The sequence below is a fragment of the Penicillium chermesinum genome (assembly GCF_028974085.1).
Source record: "Penicillium chermesinum strain IBT 19713 chromosome Unknown utg000002l:1.0-5270490.0:1.0-5274688.0, whole genome shotgun sequence".
Classification (NCBI taxonomy): Eukaryota; Fungi; Ascomycota; class Eurotiomycetes; order Eurotiales; family Aspergillaceae; genus Penicillium; species Penicillium chermesinum.
In genome coordinates this window covers 4,929,635-4,950,349 of record NW_026695312.1, presented here as the reverse complement: position 1 = coordinate 4,950,349, position 20,715 = coordinate 4,929,635, and the positions used below count along the sequence as shown (strand labels likewise).

Here is a 20,715-nt window from a genome sequence, read left to right as displayed (position 1 = left end):
AGACCGAGGGGCCCACAGCCCCTCTCGGCGCCGCTCCAGAGCAATTGATTACGCTGATAGGCTGGTCTGGTCCTCGGTTCTGAATAATCCTGGCCCTACCAGCCCTGTAGTCCTGGACTTCCGAAGGTCCATGAGGATGCAGATTAGAAATACCAGAATATGGCTCGACCCAGAGATTGTAAGATGTTCCACTACTTCAGCCCACCCCCAGCCAATCGCCCGCAATCCATGGATTGGCTTTGTCACGCCGAGTAACTAACTAGTTAGATGCCCATCTGACGCGGCTTATTCTATTACGCGGTCGCGGCACACATAGGAAGACAAGATATACGACGAGTCACCTACTCCGATGCAGGAAAGGGGAAACAACTCGGAAATGAGCAATTAATACAAAGGATCTTCCATGCCCCGAAAATTATCATGACAGAATGTTCTGCCCCGAAGCACGACAGTATTCAATCCATCATGATAGACGACGCATCACCCAGCCAAGATCTTTCTTTACATGCCATATTTGTGCCCACCGCGGCGGCGTACCTTGGGTATAGTGTTGGTGCCGGCGCTTCGCTTGGTGCTCCTGTCGTTGGTGTACACCTTAAGAGATCTCACCCTCCAGTAAGATTCGGTGAAGGCCTTCGGGTGATTCTGCACAAAATCTTGACATGTGGGGGCTTTGGAGGTACAGGAATCACTAGACCACTCCGAGCCAGCCCAGTCACCACAAAAGGTGATATCAAAGACCTAATTCGTACCCTCGTTAGCTCATGGGAAGCAGAGATGGATGGCTTGCAAACGAACAATGTGAAGGTTATTGAACTGGGCGTCGAAATCACAGTTCCCAGCGAAGCTAGCGACCGGGGTTCCCCATGTCGACGGATTGGGGCGGCCAGAGCTGATGTCGGCAGGAATACTCGAGTTGGAGAAGCGCCAGACGTGGACCCCATCGCTGGTCCATTCTGTCGCGAAGACACCACCACCGGCAGCGTTGAACCCATCTCCATAAGACTGCTTGCTTGGGTCGATGATGCCGCAACCACCACTGCCATCGCTTTTGGTGTAGATATAGCATTCGCTGGTATCCAGACTCCCACTGAAGCCTGAGTTTTGGATCGAGCAGCCATCCTCATTAGTGTGCAGAGTGACCTCGTTGGTAGTGTAGTCGCTGATACCCTCGATAATATCAATTTCGCCGGCAGTGGGTGGGACTGTGCCGATCATCCAGCTTTTCGGAACAGATCAGAAGCAGCACTTTCAGGCTAGCAGCAACTGCGTTCGAGGGAGGGTAAAACCTACAAAGCAGGCCAGCTACCACAGACGCTTCCTGGCATATGCTCCAAGTCAAGAATCACCAGTCCATGGTTGTAGGCTTTTTTACTGGTAAGGCGGACGCTTTGGCGACCTGGGGAGCTCGCCACATTGCTTGTGTCGACGCCGAGGTAAACAGAGCCACTAGATGCACTGATCAGACCGGCGCTTTGAGCGGTAGCGCGGTCAACGTATTCTACGTAACCGTGGGTGGGATCTGGGCTCTATATTGCATTAGCATGGGTATCTGCCCAAAGTTGCATAAGATGATAGTGGTGCAACCGTACTGTGAAGAAGTCAAATTTACTGAAGAACGTCTGATTGGTGCCGTAGTCATCCTGTAAGGTGTATGTAGCTGTGGTGAGCCCCAAGAACAGGCCTAATGCAGGGATAATTTCAGAAGAGACAAGCATTGTTGGAAACGACAATGATTGGGATAATTTTGGACTGGTGATATTTCCAGACTCCGCCTTGGAGTAGTCAGAAGGTAGGGAAGAATCTGGGGAAATTCGAAGCTGGAGTAGCTGGATGATCCTCTGCCGGTTGCTGGAAAAATGAAAGCTACTAGTACTTGTGTCTTTGTAGCAGAAGGTAATGAATCCTGGCCGGCAGCCTATAAGTACTAGGGTTGCAGCCTCGGCCCTTTATGGCAAGTGCACAGCCTAGTCGATCATCCAATGTGGATGCGGCTAGCTGTGATGCTGACTTATCTAGCATGTTTGAAACATCGATAGGATTCAGATTCGATTTGGTAAGGCGAGGAATGGATACGAAACAGGTTAATCCAACATAGGCATGAGGTTCAATGAAGAGCAGTATCTTTCATAGGGCCATAATAGCACTGCAATTACTACGCATACCGTGCCTTTCAAAGCCAGTGACAATTCATGGGAACGGGCTCAATTTCAAGTTCAAATTGGACTTGGAGTTGCAGACTGTTGGAATATCCAGGGATTTCAGGAGCGAAGATCGTCCGTGGGGCGCCGACAGGAGGCGCAGCGCTAACAGGGGGCGCAGCGCTGACAGGGGCCCCTGACAGGGCTTAGCTTACGCCGCGGCCATATGGCGTTGCAACACTACAAGTATGTTGACAAGCAAACTGCTTGCCGAGGATTAATGGGTCGTTGTCAGAAGTGCTAAGAGTTGCATTTAATTTTTTTTTTTCGACATTATTCGAGTTTGTTTTTTTTTTTTCTCCCCCTTTCTTGTGGATATCCCGGGCTCATTGGACCTCCTGGGATTGGGACGCGGAATTCAGTAGTACTAAGCGACAAAGAGGTTCCCGAGGTCGGAGGATCAACTGCACTCATACTACTTGCACGGGGAATGACTGACGGGGACCTATGTCTTAGTGGCGTCCGATTGCAGAACCGAGAGATAACTCGACTTGAAAGAAAGGAAGAGGAGCACTGGCAGATACCAGTCAGCATTCAAAGTAGGCACGATGATAGCTCCATGGATGAAGCTATTACTAGTAGTACTAAGCCCGAATGCAGTCAATTTGCCGGCTTAGAAGTCTATCTCGCCCGGCTCCTTCGAAATATGGTCTAAGTAACCTTTGGAAAATAGAGCCTTGATATCGCGTCTTCTACTGAAAGGAGCTAATTTTTGCTTCTCAATCCAGCTCGGGAGTAATTTCTTGTCTGATCAACTCTCTAGCCTTTCAAGGAGTTCTACTGGTACTGCTATGGTCACATATTCTAACAACAATATATATTGCACCAACTTGAATTTTTGACGGGAAGTCAAACTTGGACAAATTCAAAGTGTTCAAGCTTGGCCAACATACCATCTAATACCTTTTCCAAGGGCCACTGTACGTACAGCGCTCTGATTATCCGGGCTAAACAACCGATCATATTCTTTCGAATAAATTGAGATGTACAAACGGACCGCGACTTGCGAAGTGCCAACGGCGTGATTTCACGGAGTGACCATGGAGCTAATTGGAACAGCAGGAGACGCATAACGTGTTGATTTTAAAAAAACATCTTTCGACATACAATGGGAAGCCTATTCAGCCCCAGCGTCCTACCTACGACGACTTAGAATTCAGTTTCATGAAGACTCGGGAATGGGCAAAATTGCCCGATGCGGTAACTCCGAAATAGTCCGGTCGGACTTCTTCCATCGCGTCAACCTATATTCCATCGAGCTCGCTCTATTCAGCGTCTCTGGACTTTTATCCTATCCCGTGGACCAAGATAAAAGACCTGGTGTATACTTCACCAAGTGTCTTTCTCTAGCAGTTCGTATCTCTGCTCAGGTTCGAAGAACCGGGGCCCCTACACCTGAGCATCATCTCACAAGATTACGTTATCTCCTTTTGCTGACTCGGGAGTCCCTAAGGATATGAGATGTTTGGAGCCGGCTGAGAGATGCACGGTTGGAAGTTCAGGGAAGACTACAAATCTCCTTCTTCCACGAATTCTCAGACTCCCTTGCTATGGATCAATATGATGCGAGCTCCCAAGGGGAGGGTATCGAGTCTACCAAACCAGTGCAGCGACGTCGACGGCCCCCACTTTCGTGCACTGAGTGCCGACGCCGCAAATTGAAGTGCGACCGCTCACAGCCTTGCGGGCAATGTGTGCGCTCTAAAACAGGGGATTCTTGTGTATTCGTGGGACCCCAGCCTAACCAACACCGCGAATCGTCGCCACGCGCATCCTCGTCTAACTCACAAATGGGCGTCCCCAACAGCCAAACCTCAAGAAACGGGGGAATTCTTGTATTCGACTCGAAGATGGGGCCAAAGCCTAGCTCCAGCCGCGTAGTCAAGCGCGGCCAGCTGGATGAATTGCATGAACTCAGGCATCGGTTGCGTGTCCTGGAAAATGCATTGAGCAAACCCAGCGCGCTACATGCTCCCCATCACCCGATCCCAGAGACCTTCTCTGAAGGTGGAGATTTTGGTACAGAGGCATCCGGCGTCGATGAAAGGATCCGATATCTTCCCGACGCTTGTTTCCGGGGGAAACCAAGCAAGAGTAGATACTTCGGACGAAGCCATTACACTACGACCTTGTCCTTTGTAAGTCGGTGATGCATGAGAACAGACATCACAAGTCGGCGGAGCTAATGGTACTGTACACAGTTTCAAGATCTCAAATCCTTCATGAGGCGTGGCCGTGGGAAGGGCAAAGATTGCATCGAATTGAAAAAGTTCAAGAGCGAACTTTGGTCTCGTGATAGCGAAAATCACCAGCGGGCCTTTCGAGAACAAGCCTTTCGACTAGAAGAAATGGTCCCCGCTCGAACCGTTGCGGATCAGTTGGTTCAGCTTTACCTCGATACCTTTGAGTCTAGCTATCGGATTTTGCACATTCCGACCTTTTTGAACCAATATGCTGCATACTGGACTTCCCCAGAACACGATATGAAGTTCACAGCCCAGCTGCTGGCAATTTGTGCTGCGGGGAGCTGTTTCTATGTTCCTTTGCCAGGGCATGAGCAGCACGACGAGTATCAACAGCCGGCGATGAAATGGATATTGGCCGTTCAATGGTACATCTCCTGCACCTTTGTGAGCCCTGAAATTGATTTTCAAATGCTCCAAATCCAATGTCTCCTTTTAGTGGCTCGTTTAGGCACTGCGCGCGATGGCGATGTGTCTTGGGCCTCTTCTGGGTCTCTCATACGCTCTGCTATGACCATGGGATTGCATCGTGACCCAACCCGCTTCCGCAAAAAGGTGCAGCCGCATTGGTGCGAGCTACGACGCAGATTGTGGACGACCATCGTAGAATTGGATCTCAAAATTTCTCTGGACCGTGGTGTTCCTCCATCGGTTGACCTTGATGAGTGTGACTGCGATGCTCCATCCAACTGGGACGATTCCGATTTATCAGCGGAGTTGGAAACTGACCCGCCTACCCCTACAAACACCGCATACACCCGCAACTTCTACCAAACTCTCCTCGCCACAACGCTCCCCTTACGATATCGCATCGGCAAACGAATCAATTCTCTCAAATTTGACTTGTCGTATGACCAGGCTTTGAAAATGGGCGAGGAACTCATCCAATCCGTCCAGCACGCGTCATCCTTGTTCGATGATAACGCTTCGGGAGTTAGCCCTAATGAAGTCGCAAAGCACCGGTTTGCTCAATCGCTGCACCTGTTCATTATTCGTAAATTTCTCCTTGCACTTCACCGCCCGTTTTCGCTGAGCGTGGTGCGACTGCCCAAATGCTCCTACTCGCGGAAGGTTTGCTTAGAAGCAAGCCTTGAGATTCTCTCCCAGATGGAGCTTCCTTCACCCTCAGACTCGATCTTATACCCGCATATCACGCAGCTGGGTGGTGGTATGTTCGGAGATGAGACGTTCCATGCGGCCGTTACCGTCTGTGTGGAGTTGTCCCTGCAATCGCAGGAAATGGGGAGTCCTGCCGGGATGCCGACGGAAAGCATACACAGCTCCAGTGTCCTCATGAGCATGGTACGATCTCAACAAAATGTGATGCTCCAGGCCGTTGAACGAACCTGGCACGATTTTGGTCGGAGGATTGGACCGGGGGAAAGGCTGCAAGCCATATTTCTTCCTGTGCCTCATTTTAGCATCGGTCAAATCTCGTGTCAAAGGAGAGGATCCGTTGGCAAATATTGAAGAAGCGTCTCAAAAAGCCTTCCGAGTGGCTCGGGCGGTTGTTGGTGGGCATTCGTACTCAAATGCTCTGGAAAATGCCACAAACCCCCTTCCACAGGTCAGTTTCAGTCATGATCATTGCTCATCCATAAGAATAGTGTCTAATATCATCCATGAGCAGACGCTTCTTCCGGTGGGGCAGCCAACGCCCTCGGGTTCATCCGACGACTTCGACCCCGCAGCCCTACTTGCTGCAGATTTTGGAGATTTCACTGTGAGCCAACTCATATCCGTACTCTTACGGAGCACGCTAACTCTTTCACAGTCAATAGATTTTGGTAGCTGGTTTGATGGATTAGATTCAGGGCGGGGCAGAGTTATGGGATAGCAACTTGTTTGGAGGGCCCCCGATGTCGTAGGAAGATACCCCAGCGCAGTTTTGCCCATAAATCATTGATTTCCATATTGGAAGCTCGTTTCCGGAGGATGTGGCATATCAGTAATATTTGATATTCATGTTTGGTGTTACATGTACCGCGCTATAGGGTTGTTTAACATGACCCCATAGGGAAAGCCTCATACTGAAGGACTAGCGGAGGCCAGCCGTCTACGTGTCTTCTCGCTCGGTCTTGTTTCGCGTAACAGTTGGCAGGAGACCCAGTAGCCACAGCGGGGGCTCGCGCGCCGTGCTGCAAATGTCTTGGTTTAGTCTGAGGCGCTTTCACACCATCATGACCTGCTGATCTGGTGGGGGACAGAGCTTCTGTGGAGCCTGCGGCCATGACTGGCTCTTGAGGTATGCGGGTTGACGCCATCGTGCACGATCCCGAAAACGTGCCGTCACGTTAGATTCTCCCGTTCGCGGCCAACGCGCAGCAAGCGGTCCTCGGAATAGATCGCGCGGACGAAGTAACAGAGTAAACATTATGTTCTTTGCGACGAGCTCAAGATCGGAGCGTTCGAGGATCGCAGAAGCAAAAAAGAGCCCTTCACCGCCTTTTCCCGAATGACCCTCAACCCAAAGAGAAACGTCCGTGATCTCCACATTCTGCCGATCGCTGGCCGATCAATATCCTTAGACCTCTCCCAAGGTTGGCGCTCGTATCTAATACCGGGCGCGGTTTTCCTTATCAGCAACTCTTCCCCGCTATGAGTTGTTGTTAAATCCTGATCGTTGGCTCACGCGGCTGATTTCTCCTGCACCAGACAGGTTTACAACGCCGTCTTGGTGTCTGTTTCCGGCGTCTCGGGCCACATCTGTGAATTTCGTTGTCTTGCAGGTGCGGGCCACACCACGAGACCAGGAGTAAGCAAAGAACCGAGCGCTAATGGGACGACATCACAGTGCGCTATAGCCCAGACTTTTCGACTTCACCCCACCTCGCACCCATACACTCTCGATCGCCTCGGTATGAACCCCGTGGAGGAAGCACCGTCCCCGTCAAGGATACCAGAGAACAACGGCAGGGAGAAAAAGGCCACCACCCCTGGACGAACATGGAGGCGATTTTTTGGCGAGAGTTCCACGGGCAACCAGGCGTCTGACCAGGAAGCTTCCTACCGCCCCAAATCGACCCTGGGGATTCTGAGTGATAAGCACACCGATGAAGTACCTGGTAAGCGGAGATGCGCAAGGACGGCTGTTCTTCCAGACCGGGTGCGGCGAAAATGACGCTAACGTATTCATGGGGGATTTTTCGTAGGAACGGTCCTTCTTCTATCGTCTTATCGCAATGAGCCTCTGGGAATGCGGCATCAGCCGCAGCGCATGTCAGCCTCATCTCTGCCCATCAGCAACCCCAGCTCCCGGTCATCATCAAGGAATGCAGGCCCTCGACAAAAGCGTACAGCAGATGGGGAAATTGTTTTGAATCCCCAGCCAGATGATTCAGCTAATGACCCTCTGAATTGGCCTATGTGGCAACGAGATGCGGCGCTGTTGTCGCTAGGCTTCTATTGTCTTATAGGAGGAGGTATGACCACCATCTTAGCCGCAGGATTCAGCGAGGTTGCAGCGACCTACAATGTTACCCAACAGCAGGTCGCATTTACAACAGGCTTGTATATGTTGGGTCTCGGCGTAGGATCCGTGATCATGTCACCCACTGCGATTCTTTTTGGGAAACGTCCAGTGTATCTGTTGAGTGCTACACTTTTTATTATATCGGGCGTTTGGTGTGCGCTCTCGCCCAACTACCCTAGCTTGGTTGTTGCTCGCGTCTTTCAGGGTATTGCTGTGAGTCCTGTCGAATGCCTACCATCAGCGACCATCGCAGAGATCTACTTCTTGCATGAAAGAGCCTATCGAGTGGGTATCTACACCTTACTTCTTCTGGGTGGTAAGAACCTTGTTCCGTTGGCTAGTGCTGCTGTCATTGGAAGCCTTGGGTGGCGCTGGGTGTTTTGGATTGTCGCCATCATCGTTGGAGCATTCCTAGTGCTGCTTTTCCTTTTCGTTCCAGAGACTTTTTGGGACAGAACGCCCCGTCCTCGACGCCCCCATAGACGTCCAGCCCACCCCCACCGAACCGTTTCAGATTTAGTCACCCAAGGATTGAAGGGGCGTCGACCAGAGAAGCACATGGAAGAGCTGCCTGATCCAACGGACGAAGAGGGTCCCGAGGTCATCAAAAAGCCAAGAAACGCCAATGTCCATTTTGGGTTTGCAAATGACCCCGACATTGTTGAGGAGAAGTATGCTGGGGCAGATGAAGTAGGCCCATCGGGTCCCAAGAACGAGGAGCCTACTGAGTTAGACGGAGCTCCCGCCAGCGACTTACACCCTGTAACGAGCGCAAATGAGAGCGCAAATGATACAATCCAGCCCGTGCAGACTGAGATAGATGACTCTTTCCAAAGATCCGCTTCTCTGGAAGCTGCCCGGCGTACAACTCTTTCTCCCGCTCGAAGCGAGTCACTCGAGCCTGGAACGCCGCAGAGTTCCACCCTACAGTACACCAATCGACTACGCGAACGCCCAAAGGTCCCCTACCTGTCACTACTCAGGGTTTGGAATGGGCGGATTGTACAAGACAACTGGCTGAAAGTCGCGGTCCGACCGTTCGTACTTTTCGCCTATCCCTCTGTTCTTTGGTCCGCCGTTGTCTATGCCCTTTCTGTTGGATGGCTGATTGTGATCTCCGAGTCGGTGTCAAAGATCTACGAAAGTCAGGAGGTATATGGGTTCACTGCATTACAGACTGGTCTCATCTACATATCCCCGTTTGTGGGAGGACTCCTGGGAACTGCGGTCGCCGGTAAAGTATCTGATATCGTTGTACGATACCTCACGCGGCGGAACGGCGGCATCTATGAGCCTGAGTTCCGCTTGGTGATGGCCATTCCGATTGCATTGTCCACTGTCATTGGGTTGATGGGGTTCGGATGGAGTGCACAGCTCAAGGATGCGTGGATCGTGCCAACCATTTTTTTCGGACTGGTATCCTTTGGGTGTTGTCTGGGAAGCACGACGGCCATTACATTCTGCGTGGACAGCTACCGAATGTATTCCGGCGAGGCGCTCGTGACATTGAACTTTAGCAAGAGTAGGTCACAGTCAAGCGTTGAGAGTTTGTTTGTTCAATTACTAACGATCTGTCAGATATTCTGCACGGCCTCGTTTTTTCGCTCTTCATTGTTGATTGGTTGGAGGCAGACGGGTTCCGTACGGTCTACTTGGCCATCGGGGGCATCCAGCTATTTTTGTTGTCGATGAGCATCCCCATGTACATCTATGGCAAGCGAGCTCGAATGTGGACTGTTCGGAAACGCCTGATGGAAAGCTTTTGATCTCTGGAAGTGATGTATATAAGTCGTGGGCGACGTCTACTCTAGACCTACATATCTTGAAAGAGATGAGTTTAACGATACCCATATAACTCCGCCTATTGCGCACCACCGGAATGATCCCCGGCCAAAGGCAATACTGCGTAATTCCGTCGTTGCAGTTGCCCCTCGAAGGTCTAGACTCAACGAGACGGCCTGGACTGCCTGGAGTATATGGGGCGCCAGTCGCACCAGTCGCAGCCTCAATCAGGATTCGACCCGATAAGTATGGTCTTCAATCTATCCCGAGGGGCTCGGTGGATTGATCATTGAGCAAAATGTCAACCCAGGCCCCTCCGCCGTTCCTGCACAATCAACTTGCGACGGACTAAGTTGACACTAGCCGGAAGTCCACCCGTGGTCTGAAGGAGGTTGTCGAAATCTGGTCGGTGATAGCTCATCTCGACCCAGACCAGCAACATGATAAGCTGCATCCTTGACAAAGATGCGGGATGTATGAAGGCGTGTTTTCTCCGTGCACCGTATGGGTAGCGGGAGGTGTGTCATATCTTGAATTTCTCCGACTTTGAAACGTCAAAACCTCGTAAACTCGTCTCTGTAACAGGGTCTTGATTTTCCCTTGATTTCTCCATCCTTTGGCCCTTTTGCCCCGGATTGGTCCAATCCCGCGCCACTGGCACGTAAGGGTCGACATTTTTTCCGACCACTTAGGACGCCCGATCGGCACCAAAATCCCCCCCTGTGACCCTGGGCTGTTTCAACCTCCAGCCAAATCCCGCTTGCTGGTGGGTCGACGCGGCAAGCTGCGTTGCCACAAGTGGCATGTCTGTTGTTGTTCAGCTGTCAATTCGAGGCTCAGGCAGACTAGCACCGGCTTGGGTTAGGACCACTCCAACCTCATTGGCCATAGGGACGATGGGATCCCTGACAATCCCAAATCCCACGATCCAACAATCCGACGGCGAATTTGGCAATGGAAGGCCTGCCCGCTTTCTTCTTATCGCGTTCTGTGCCGTTGATGGATGAGGAAACTCTACGGAGTATCGCACAATGGAATTGTACAGCTCCCCCCGTCGCGACCATGGCGCCCTAGCGCAGCCCTGGCTTGTCTCATCCTTCCCCATACCCCACAGGGAGGGTAGAAGTAGTCTATTGTCCCCCCCTAGCCTCCTTCCCTAGATTTTGGAGCTGTCCTTTCGTCTGAAGGTTGATGGTTGATTTTCTGTTCTTTTCCGTGGTTTTGTATCTTGGACTGGCTCCATTTTTATTCTAGCTTTTGTCTTGCTCGATTGTATCATCAAGCCCTTCGCCATCTTCCTTGGACCGGTGGCTTGGTAACCACATTCTTTCCGTTGCCCATCGAAGCAGCCTCAGAGAGAAAGGAATCTGGCACTCATTCTTTGTTGAATACTGCTAAGGGGGCGAAGGTACAATCGGTCTTTTCTGTTCAACTATCCTCATTCAGGGCCGGGCCTCTACCACCACGCCAACTGTCGCCATCTGCATCACGAAAAAGCAACCTGGTGTTGCTTTCAGATACTTACCAGTCTTCGTTCTCCATCGGGGCTAGCTTCCTCGCAATTCACTCCTTCATAAGCACGCTGGTCTTGCAATAGAAATCGCATCTCGTTACAAGGAAACCCGGGTTGTTAAACCCCCACCGCACGGGATGAAGTACCTACTATTGGCATCGTCGCTGGCCAGCCTTGGGCTTGCGGCAGATGTTGACAAAAGGGAGGGTGGCCCTAGTGCCCTGGAAGCCTTCTACGAATCCGAAAACGATAGCCTTGCGCGGTATACCCTGATCGCCCTCGCCTGCACCGCAATGTTGTATGGAACCTGGCAGCTCGGCGTGCATTTCATTGCACATCTACGACGACTATCAACATTTGGAGATGACAGGCAGAGATATTTTGTGCCGGCAAACGAGATATACGCATCGCTGAAAAGATACCTGATCTACGCTCCACTATTTCACAATCGCCATAACCGCGAATTCCAACTTTCCCAGGCCATTAACATGGGAAATTTGCCGAGCCGGATGCATGGGCTCTTGGTTATTGGGATTGTGGCGATGAATGTCGTTGTCTGTGTGGTGACTGTTCCTTACGCGGCACAAGAAGAGACCACGGCGGGCATCATCCGGAATCGGACAGGCACGATGGCTACGGTCAACTTGATTCCCCTCGTTATCTTGGCAGGAAGGAATAACCCTCTCATTGCTATGCTACGTGTGCCATTCGACACTTGGAATCTGCTTCACCGATGGTTGGGCCGCATCGTTGTGTTGGAAGCCCTGGCTCATACATTCGCGTGGGCAATTCCAAAAGCACAAGAGGGTAAGTTGCAACATGCTCGCATCTGCAGAGCCTCTACTAACAGGGAGTTTTCAGCCGGCTGGAGTATTGTTGGCGAGGCGATTCAGGGAAGTATGTTCATATTATCGGGCTTAGTGGTCAGTGATTCATGTCAAGATGGCCGTAATATCATTTGCTGATCGAGACGACTCAGGCTTCTTGCGCGATGACTGCAATCTTGCTTCACTCGCCATCGCCAATTCGCCACGCCTTCTACGAGACATTCGTTCATCTTCACTTTGCTATTGTCGCCGTATGCATGGGATTCCTCTGGATACATCTGAACGGCATGATTGCCCAACGATATCTACTCGCCTCTATCATTCTCTGGGCTCTTGAGGTAAGAATCGTCACGTTCGGATTATGGGAGTATCAAGACTAACACGTCAAAAGCGCCTTGTTCGTCTGATTTTCCTGGCCTACCGCAATTTCGGGTACGACCCGACAAAAGCGACGGTCGAGGTCATGCCTGGAGACGCCATGCGCATTACTTTATGTCTGGCCCGGCCTTGGAAATTTCGCCCCGGCCAGCACATCTACCTTTACATCCCAGCGGTTGCATTATGGACGTCCCACCCATTCTCCGTCGCCTGGAGCGACACGGAAGACGCTATCTCCCACGAGAAGACCTTGCCGATGGCGAACCATGACCTTCTTCATGCACCTCACCGCACGACACTCTCTCTGCTTGTCCGACGGCGGACTGGCATGACTGACAAGCTTTTCCAGTACGCCGCCAACTCCCTCGGCTCTCGAGTAACCCTCCGGGCTTTCGCCGAAGGCCCCTACGGCAGCCTCCACTCAATGGACTCCTATGGTACAACCATGTTATTCGCTGGCGGCGTGGGCATCTCACACCAAGTCCCCTTTGTCCGACACCTGGTCGAGGGTTTCGCAGAGGGAACTGTTGCTACCCGGCGGCTGACTCTGGTGTGGATCATCCAGTCTCCCGAGCATCTGGAGTGGATTCGCCCCTGGATGACCAGTATCCTGGCTATGGATCGTCGCCGGGAGGTCCTCCGTATCATGCTGTTCGTGACCCGCCCGCGGAATACCAAGGAAATCCAGAGTCCTTCGGCAACGGTGCAAATGTTCCCGGGCAGACCGAATATCGATACGCTCGTAAGCATGGAGGTTGAGAACCAAGTTGGTGCCATGGGCGTTCTCGTCTGTGGTAATGGCAGTCTTAGCGATGATGTGCGACACGTCTGCCGAAAGAGACAGTCAGGATCAAACATTGACTTTTTTGAGGAGAGTTTCTCCTGGTGATGCGCGGGATGTGGTCTGTTATGGTCTCTTCTAGGTATTCTGCTGTTATTCTGCTGTATATAAAGACCTGAGGGATCCTTGGTTCGGGAAAACCTCTGGTTTCGTGTTATCGTTGCCAATAAGAGATTGGAAGCGTTGTTGCCTCTCTTATCTTGTATATGTGTATATACGACCTTTGCACCTGCGTACAGGACCATTGGTCTGTTCTATGGTCTATTGTGCTGCTTGCAGCCCGCGTAAGGAAACACACTTCGGCTTCGCGTGATCGTGCAGAGGTACCGTCTGACTTTTTATTCCAATGATTCAATGTCTTCCGAAAGTCTACATTGTCTATAAACTCTTCCCGTTCACGTAAGACTATTCAATTGACCTATGCCTGATGAGGGATTTTCAAAAGGCAGCGACTGATGTCGCGTAAAACGCCTGCCTGTCCACTGCTATAGGGTCTGCACATAGTCAGATTACTTCGTGAAAAAGTCACGTCTAACTACCTCCACTGTTTCCATGCCAGTATTATTCGGGTAGCCCAAGTGGGCTTGAAGGATGCTCTGTCTATGGCTTTTCAGTCCAATCTTGGAAGAGATACTAGTACTAAGGTGTCCGGATACAGAGATGCAGTAGACTTAAATCTTGTCAACGCGGTCGGGAACCACCCGAAGACATAGGTTGATCTTTGATCATTATAGTCACCTATTGCTCAAACATGGAAGATTCGACATGCCTATGGACATTTGCCGTCATCGAAGCGTTGGAAGGTCGTTATCCATCCTGCACTATCTATAAAAGACAGGCAGTGACGGCGTTGAAGTACCATAGGTGGGGGTCAATCAGATAGCTGGACTCTCCAGCATTACCACCCGTAGCATCGATGCCGTCGATCTCCTGGACATCAGAAGTGCCCACGGGGCTCAAATCGCCGTTGGTAATCCAGTACTCGGGGCTTGCGTGCGAGAACCCGAAAGACTCGGGAGGCACAGAAGGGACGATGTCGTTGGTGTGAGTGACACGGTACAAGCTCCCCTGGTTAGTCATGTACTGAGCCAGAGCCTCGTTTCCGACTCGCGGCTGACCGTAGGTATACTAGAGTGCACTCCTGGTTAATGACATCTTATATTGCCCAAGAGAAACGGCCAAAAGGGGGAAAATCCAAACTAGTGACCACACAAACTGGCCCGGGTTAAAAAAGAAACAAAAGACCCACCAGGTCAAGAGTATGGCCCGAGTTACGGAGGGCAGTGCCCGCCAGCGCTGCAAGAGCTCCACCAAGACTGTGGCCGGTGACCACGAGGCCGTAGCCCGAATTAGCACTCATAGCAGCGTCAATCTGGGAGGTGATCTCGTCAGAGACAGTTCCCCAGGAAGCCCAAAAGCCGGTATGGGCCTGGCAGCCATCGCACAGATCAACGTCAGTCAAGGCAAAGTTGAGGTTGGCTTCCCAATTCTGGATATCACTGCTTCCTCGGAAAGAGAGCACGACCAGCTTGTTAGTCGCATCTGTGGCGATGAAACCCGTTGCGTCGCCATAGTCGTTCGCCCTGGGAGGAATTAGCAGCGTCTACGTCTCTCGGCCAAAGCACACTTACTGGTCAAATTCATAGACAGCAGTAGCACCTGCGGATTGAACATCGTTGCAGTTGCCCACGGAGCAGGAGATATCACCGGTCGAGCCAGCCTGGTGGTTGTTGGAGCAGTAAGCAGCAGCAGCGTACTGCTCGAACAAAGACAGCGAGCTCAGGAGACCGGAATCGATATCTATCAGCCGTCGTCAGTCTTCTCCAGGGGAGTGGCTTTTTTTTTTTTAATTATAGACGAACCACGAGACTTCAGAGCAGTGGGCAAGGCCGCAGCTTGCGCCACAACAGCGGCAAGAGCCCAGAACTTTCCAAGGAGCGACATCTTTTCGAGGAGCAGGATAATCCAACGACTTGAACCTGGACATGGTCGACAGCAGGGTGCCCTCCCTTTTTGTAGTCGTGCGAAAGGTCCGTACAGGATTCGGCACGCGCGCACGGAGCATATACTATTCTGTCTTTTGACAGGGGAAAATCCCCGGGGTGTGGCTCACCTCCGAAAAGTTCTGAGGCAAGATGCCCCAAATGGGCTCTTCGTCCGCTCGTCAGCGAATGGATGCTACGGCTCGCGAGCCTTTCAGGGCGTGCGCTGTGGGGGCGTGAGGGGGGATCGACATGCCTACGGCTCTCTACATACGCGCGCAGGAATCACTGGGGAATCCTGGCTCCTTTTGAACACAAAGAGCGGGGATCATGAAGTCTAAGGGCTAGTTCTCACTGGTCGAGAAGCACTTTGTTCCTGAATGCTCGTGGAGTTTGCTTGGTCGGCCCCCCTGAACATCCGTCCAACCCTATGGGGTTGTTGGGACTGTCGCGGCTGGCTGGAAGAAGCATTCCAGAGTCATTCTAACGGTACGTCCAAACAAGAGAATTGCGCACCAGAAACCTCCTTCGCGAAAAGAGTTAGCCTCGCCGAAATGCGGGGGATCTCAATATATCACAAGGGGACTCCGTGGGGTTGACGAATCAGGGGTGAAACCCGCTCCGGGGGGGATCATTTGCAGATACAACGTTGGAGCAGTTGGCCCGTGACGGTTTCGTCTGATTAGGGGGCCTTTCAACGAGCCCCTGCCCTTCTTGGTCTATGAAGATGCTGACATCTCCGAGGCTCGGCTCTTCCCCGCGGTCGCTGTTAATTTGTTTTAGATCAAGCCTTTCCATGTGATTTGCTGGGGAAAGTCCGCGTTGGGTTTGGTGTCAAGACGCAAAGCGCCCGTTGTGACTGAGCCCTGAAGTGGACGACGATCGTCGAGGGAAGATTGGCCCGCACTCGAGGAAAGTTGAGCAAATCAAAGTCAGAAAGCCGTCGGCTGCAGTCACACACGCTCGGACGTGGCCACATGAGCTCCGACGCTAGATCAAGCAGAAGAGGGGAGCGTTGTGGGAATATATGCCTACTAAAAGGCTGCTTGTCTGTGCGTATACTCCGTGCATATGGAGACAAATCTTACTGAGGGAGACCGGAGAGTTCGGAACTACCTGTAGCAATAAGATGAAGTCCGCATCCACTTGTAGGTGACGGGGGTAATAATAACGAATAGCAGCAGTACGACCGAGGCTGCTATCATGATGGGTATCTCCAAGGCTCCAGTCCCTTTCTTTCATCCTTCGCTCCCAAACACCAAGCACAGAAAAGCCAGGAATTTCGGATCAGTTCTGCCCCCGGAGCTGATCTGTCAGATTCCACCGTTCGATTCGATGTCCCCTCTGCCCACGGATCCGCGCATCCTGCAGGTCCTCATAGCGCCTCATCAGCAGCTCAAAAATCCGCTCTATTTCGTTCAACTGCTCGGTCTCCCGCTGCTTCCACTCCGCCGACTCCAATTGACTCGGGTTACCACAGAAATCTGCATCCATCCAGCCAGCCAAATGAAGTACCCAACGACCGGTGACTTTTTGGGCGGGGTAAATAAAGTCATGCTTGACGCGGTATGCCACGCCATGGCTGTACAGAAGATCGACATAGGAGCGAAGCTCCTTTTTCAATTCGAGCATTTGGTCAAGGTCTATTTTCGACGCTTCCATGTAGTTCAGGAGCCGGAACCAGCGGAGTTTTGGGGTGCTGAGCACTATTGTGCCAGAGTTGCGGTTTGCTCCAATGAGCCGCGGGACATAGCTGGCGAGAGCCGGAATCTTGGAGACGGTGGACATGATGTTGTATTCGCGCTCAAAGGACTCGATGTCATTAGGAGGATACTAGAGGTGTCAAAGGTCAGCTCGGATGCCTTTTAGATCGGGCGGGCGGAACAGACCTTGTGAATGAGTAGATTCTCCCCCCTGCTCCGTACCGTCGTTTTGGCGACTCTAGCTTCATGGGCAGAGGCCTTTTTGACGGCTCCATCTAATACACTGTGACGGCCCGAAATTGATGTGCGGTCGTGGCGGTCTTGTTTCGGCCGTTGTGGCCGGCTTTGCTCATGTTCAGACAATTTCAACTGCTGTAATCCTTGTGAGAGCGGACTTTTCATTGGTAATAAGTCAAGCGCGAACTGCGTGGAGGAAGATGATAAGGGTTGCGAAAAGGTCTTCTTGTGGGTGTCGTGTTTGTTGTTGAGCGGTTGCCAAGGGATCAGATCAGTGTCACACCAATTGATCGTTGGTCCGGCCCCGGGCGGCCTTGGACCCGCCCTCGAGGCGCCGCAGGACTTCTACGTCCATTCGTCACATCAACCACCAGACAAGAAGGCGCGTGAATTGGCGCCCACCCTCGATGGCTATGATTGGACTCCCCAGGAATATTTGGGAGCTCGGTAACCGAAAGATATATGGGAAGCGTCGTGTCCCGTACCTTTCCCAGATTATGAGGTTCTTTTCATATTTTCGACCAGATGGGCGTCAGACAACAGCATGCAAGCCCCAGTTTTACGAAACAAAGAATAACCCAGGCGATAATACCAGGTATAATCTCATCCATCGAGCATGCCGAGTGATTCACGTCGTTCTCAGAACAAAGAATCACCGAAGAAGACTTGTATTGATACACTAGACATCGATGGCTGTAAGCAAGTTGGCTCTTCATCTATGGACAGTCGCTCATTCAGGCTCAAATTCAGATCCAATGAAGAAAGCGAACTTTAAAAAACGCTATCTGAGATTCAATTTACAACAGCTTCTCGACATCACAATTAATGTTTCGGATGGGGCACGGTACTGTGTTTTCCATTCCCCTCGAGACCAGCAAGATTTAGTTGCTAATCCCATTCAAGGCACCAGAATCACTAAGTGCGTGGAAGGTCTGCATAGTAAAGCCTTTATCTTGAAAATGGATAATAGAAACAGTTTGGACAGTAATCTCTAGATTCCTGCAAGTTTCCAGATATAAACCGCATCGCACCCAGACTGTCTAACCCGAGAGCATACAGCGAATTGTCAGGGCTGATAGTAGATAACTCTTCTCCGACGGCTTGCGCAAGAGCCGTGAGCATCAAGTCACGAACTGGATCCGCATTGGAATCCCAGTCGGTTTCTTCATCAGCCATAACTATATGCTCTGAAGCCTTGGAGCTGCTTGTCTCAGTTTGTTGCGACAACATGGCAGCTATAGCTTTGCATTCCGCCTTTCCAGAGCTCAGTCTGGGCAACTGGTTCATCTGCCAATGCAAGACAGGGGATGACCTCGGCTGGTGATAGGTTTGCCGAGCTGCAGGAGCTTAACCACTTCGCTGCATGCATAAAGTTTGCCAGCGTGGGATACTGCATAACCATCTACGGTATCCAATGCTGGCATTTTGGTGATAAAGGGGACGCCAATGCCGCTGTTGGTTCAACCTGAGACATGACTAGGAATCTCCTCTTGGCAGGATCTGCGATTCAGTATTATCATATGAACAGGCTGTTCTATCGTTGCCAATCTACGTACCGGAATAACCCCAGATAGTTTAGTTGCAGATGCTCCGAGGCTCCTCCTTCCAAGTAGCCTTCTGTTCCTCTCTCCTAAATGGAAGCGTCATGCATGAGAAACTTTACCGGTTGCTCTGATTTATCCGGTACGGAGTGGGGCCTGGGAAACCAAGTAATTTCCTCGATCACTTTGAACCGACGATCATTTACCAAATGGGGATGGCCCCGATACCGGGCAGATTGATTAGATTACCGAGGCTACTGAAAGCTGCAGGATGCTTGCGATCTGGGCATTCGCGAAATACTAAAACGAGAACGATTCTCGTCCTCAGTCCTTAGAATGGCCAATTTGTAAACGAATGGCCAAAAGATTTCCCCAATAGAGGTCAATCGAGGTCTGTAAACGAGGCACATCCGTTACATCCAGGCCAAGGACCCCATGCACCCGAGAAGCGCCAAGCGTCGGTGGACGTGACCGAGTCCCCACATGCCAGTGTTCGTCATCTGAATGATTGCGCAGCCCAGTCTCCACTGGACCTTGCTAATGTATGTATTGTATTATATTGTATCTCGTCTCTGCGGGGCGGACCCTGCTAATCATACCAGGCAACGCCGTTCCGGAAGGGTCGCAGCGGTCAATTCAAGCGCGGCTCCTTGATCAAGCTATTGTGGATAGTCGAGGGCGATCACTGCGAGACCTAGAAAAAGGTTTCACGCCATGTCAAACATCCGCCTAGAGCAAAGCCGCGTTAGCTGCGGGTCGTTTGGCACTATACATCGGGGACTGGGGCATCCATGGATCTGAGTGTGCAGGACTTTGGCCCCCCCGATCTGATAAAGGGAAAACGCCACCCTCGCCGATCAATTCGCGCTAACTTTCGTTCCTTGCCTTCCCGTGAAGGATAGTTCCGTGAGCTGACTTGCAGCGGAACCCAGAAAGAAAGTATATAGAAATTTAAAGCTCAACGACAAAGCATGCATCGTGGGGTTGAGACCAATGCTTCTAAACTCTACGCGAATACACATCGTTTTTATGTTTGAACTCAATGTCGGCCTGACCTATCCGTCAAAGCGCACGAGTGCCACTTGGAAGAATTTCTCCCTACTCCCAAAGCTCAGGCCGGACCGCTTGTGAGCCAAGTCGATCAATTTCGAGAAGTTCAACGCGATCGCATGGTTATACGTCGAGAATGCCCCCTTTGTCCACTTATGTTCTCCTGTCACATTCTCCGTGCGCGGGCCGTCTAAGAAAAATATGATGTATTAGGCTGGTCTACCAGGTAATTGCGCGATGGGGGCCCTCGAAAGCGCTCGTCTGCAACAAGGGAAAGCCGACCACGGTCCCAAGTTCCGGCTTTGTAGTGAACACCTAGATGATTCCCCTAGGAGAGTTGAGGGATGGAACAGGCCAATCCGCTTCACATAGTTGCTAGAAACATAGCTTGGTCCAGTAGAACTCGTGGTACGAGAAGAACGTATCATCGACCTCAGCAAGGACGGCGATTTGGTGGGAGTCCTCGTGCATTTGCCGCAAATATTCACGGCAGTCATCCAGCGTCCCTGTTTCTTGCCACGCTTGAGCCACACGTGGATCGTTGTGACATTTGTTGAAAAGTCGCAGATGCTCATCGTTTGTGTAGGCCGTCTTCCAAGGCTCCGGTAAGCGGAGCAAGGAGAGGGGCTTCACAGGCATGATAGCGATCTGTTCTTGAAATTGGTGCTCAGTTCAAAGGCTTGTGAGAAGGAAGCTATCACCAGATAGCTCGTTGACTTGTGTTTCGCAAGCACAGCTTCTGCACCGGAAGAGTTGGCGCTCGGGCAGTATGGCCTCGGGCGGCGGGCATGGCAAGGGGCATGGCAAGCTCAGAGATCTTTGCGTAGCAAACGTGGGGTAATGCATTGTCGCTTTGTTCCGATAACCTCCTGAAGAAAGCGGCTTGCGTGTTTTTCTGGAAAAGCACGGGTCATCCCACAATACAAGAGATTACGAGGGGTTTAT

The 20,715-nt window shown here is 51.5% G+C and overlaps 9 protein-coding genes across 9 annotated transcripts; 3 read left to right on the top strand and 6 right to left on the bottom strand.

Moving 5' to 3' along the window:
* Positions 1-501: 501 nt before the first annotated feature.
* N7468_002745 (glycoside hydrolase family 16 protein) lies at positions 502-1,718 on the bottom strand (the record flags this gene model as incomplete). The annotated part of the gene is made up of 4 exons (XM_058472042.1): positions 502-741; positions 799-1,222; positions 1,294-1,529; positions 1,593-1,718. 4 exons carry the CDS (start codon positions 1,716-1,718, stop codon positions 502-504), a joined length of 1,026 nt encoding a protein of 341 aa, XP_058335183.1.
* Positions 1,719-3,991: 2,273 nt separating this feature from the next.
* N7468_002744 (fungal specific transcription factor domain-containing protein) lies at positions 3,992-6,281 on the top strand (the record flags this gene model as incomplete). Its single annotated transcript, XM_058472041.1, has 5 exons — positions 3,992-4,339; positions 4,403-5,804; positions 5,866-6,011; positions 6,075-6,167; positions 6,219-6,281. The coding sequence occupies 5 exons, from the start codon at positions 3,992-3,994 to the stop codon at positions 6,279-6,281; spliced, it is 2,052 nt and encodes a 683-aa protein (XP_058335182.1).
* A 163-nt stretch (positions 6,282-6,444) lies between these two features.
* Positions 6,445-6,708, bottom strand: N7468_002743 (uncharacterized protein; the record flags this gene model as incomplete). The annotated part of the gene is made up of 1 exon (XM_058472040.1): positions 6,445-6,708. One exon carries the CDS (start codon positions 6,706-6,708, stop codon positions 6,445-6,447), a length of 264 nt encoding a protein of 87 aa, XP_058335181.1.
* A 530-nt stretch (positions 6,709-7,238) lies between these two features.
* N7468_002742 (putative MFS transporter) lies at positions 7,239-9,682 on the top strand (the record flags this gene model as incomplete). Its single annotated transcript, XM_058472039.1, has 3 exons — positions 7,239-7,509; positions 7,597-9,438; positions 9,495-9,682. Coding segments are annotated over 3 exons (2,301 nt in total), but the record flags the coding sequence as incomplete, so codon positions are not given.
* A 1,666-nt stretch (positions 9,683-11,348) lies between these two features.
* Positions 11,349-13,305, top strand: N7468_002741 (ferric reductase family protein; the record flags this gene model as incomplete). Its single annotated transcript, XM_058472038.1, has 4 exons — positions 11,349-12,018; positions 12,073-12,134; positions 12,191-12,376; positions 12,430-13,305. The coding sequence occupies 4 exons, from the start codon at positions 11,349-11,351 to the stop codon at positions 13,303-13,305; spliced, it is 1,794 nt and encodes a 597-aa protein (XP_058335179.1).
* Positions 13,306-14,082: 777 nt separating this feature from the next.
* Positions 14,083-15,201, bottom strand: N7468_002740 (lipase family protein; the record flags this gene model as incomplete). The annotated part of the gene is made up of 4 exons (XM_058472037.1): positions 14,083-14,385; positions 14,507-14,840; positions 14,889-15,057; positions 15,120-15,201. The coding sequence occupies 4 exons, from the start codon at positions 15,199-15,201 to the stop codon at positions 14,083-14,085; spliced, it is 888 nt and encodes a 295-aa protein (XP_058335178.1).
* A 1,325-nt stretch (positions 15,202-16,526) lies between these two features.
* N7468_002739 (uncharacterized protein) lies at positions 16,527-17,344 on the bottom strand (the record flags this gene model as incomplete). Its single annotated transcript, XM_058472036.1, has 2 exons — positions 16,527-17,072; positions 17,129-17,344. The coding sequence occupies 2 exons, from the start codon at positions 17,342-17,344 to the stop codon at positions 16,527-16,529; spliced, it is 762 nt and encodes a 253-aa protein (XP_058335177.1).
* Positions 17,345-18,060: 716 nt separating this feature from the next.
* Positions 18,061-18,409, bottom strand: N7468_002738 (uncharacterized protein; the record flags this gene model as incomplete). Its single annotated transcript, XM_058472035.1, has 2 exons — positions 18,061-18,131; positions 18,211-18,409. The coding sequence occupies 2 exons, from the start codon at positions 18,407-18,409 to the stop codon at positions 18,061-18,063; spliced, it is 270 nt and encodes an 89-aa protein (XP_058335176.1).
* A 1,366-nt stretch (positions 18,410-19,775) lies between these two features.
* N7468_002737 (Acyl-CoA N-acyltransferase) lies at positions 19,776-20,409 on the bottom strand (the record flags this gene model as incomplete). Its single annotated transcript, XM_058472034.1, has 2 exons — positions 19,776-19,960; positions 20,154-20,409. The coding sequence occupies 2 exons, from the start codon at positions 20,407-20,409 to the stop codon at positions 19,776-19,778; spliced, it is 441 nt and encodes a 146-aa protein (XP_058335175.1).
* Positions 20,410-20,715: the final 306 nt, after the last annotated feature.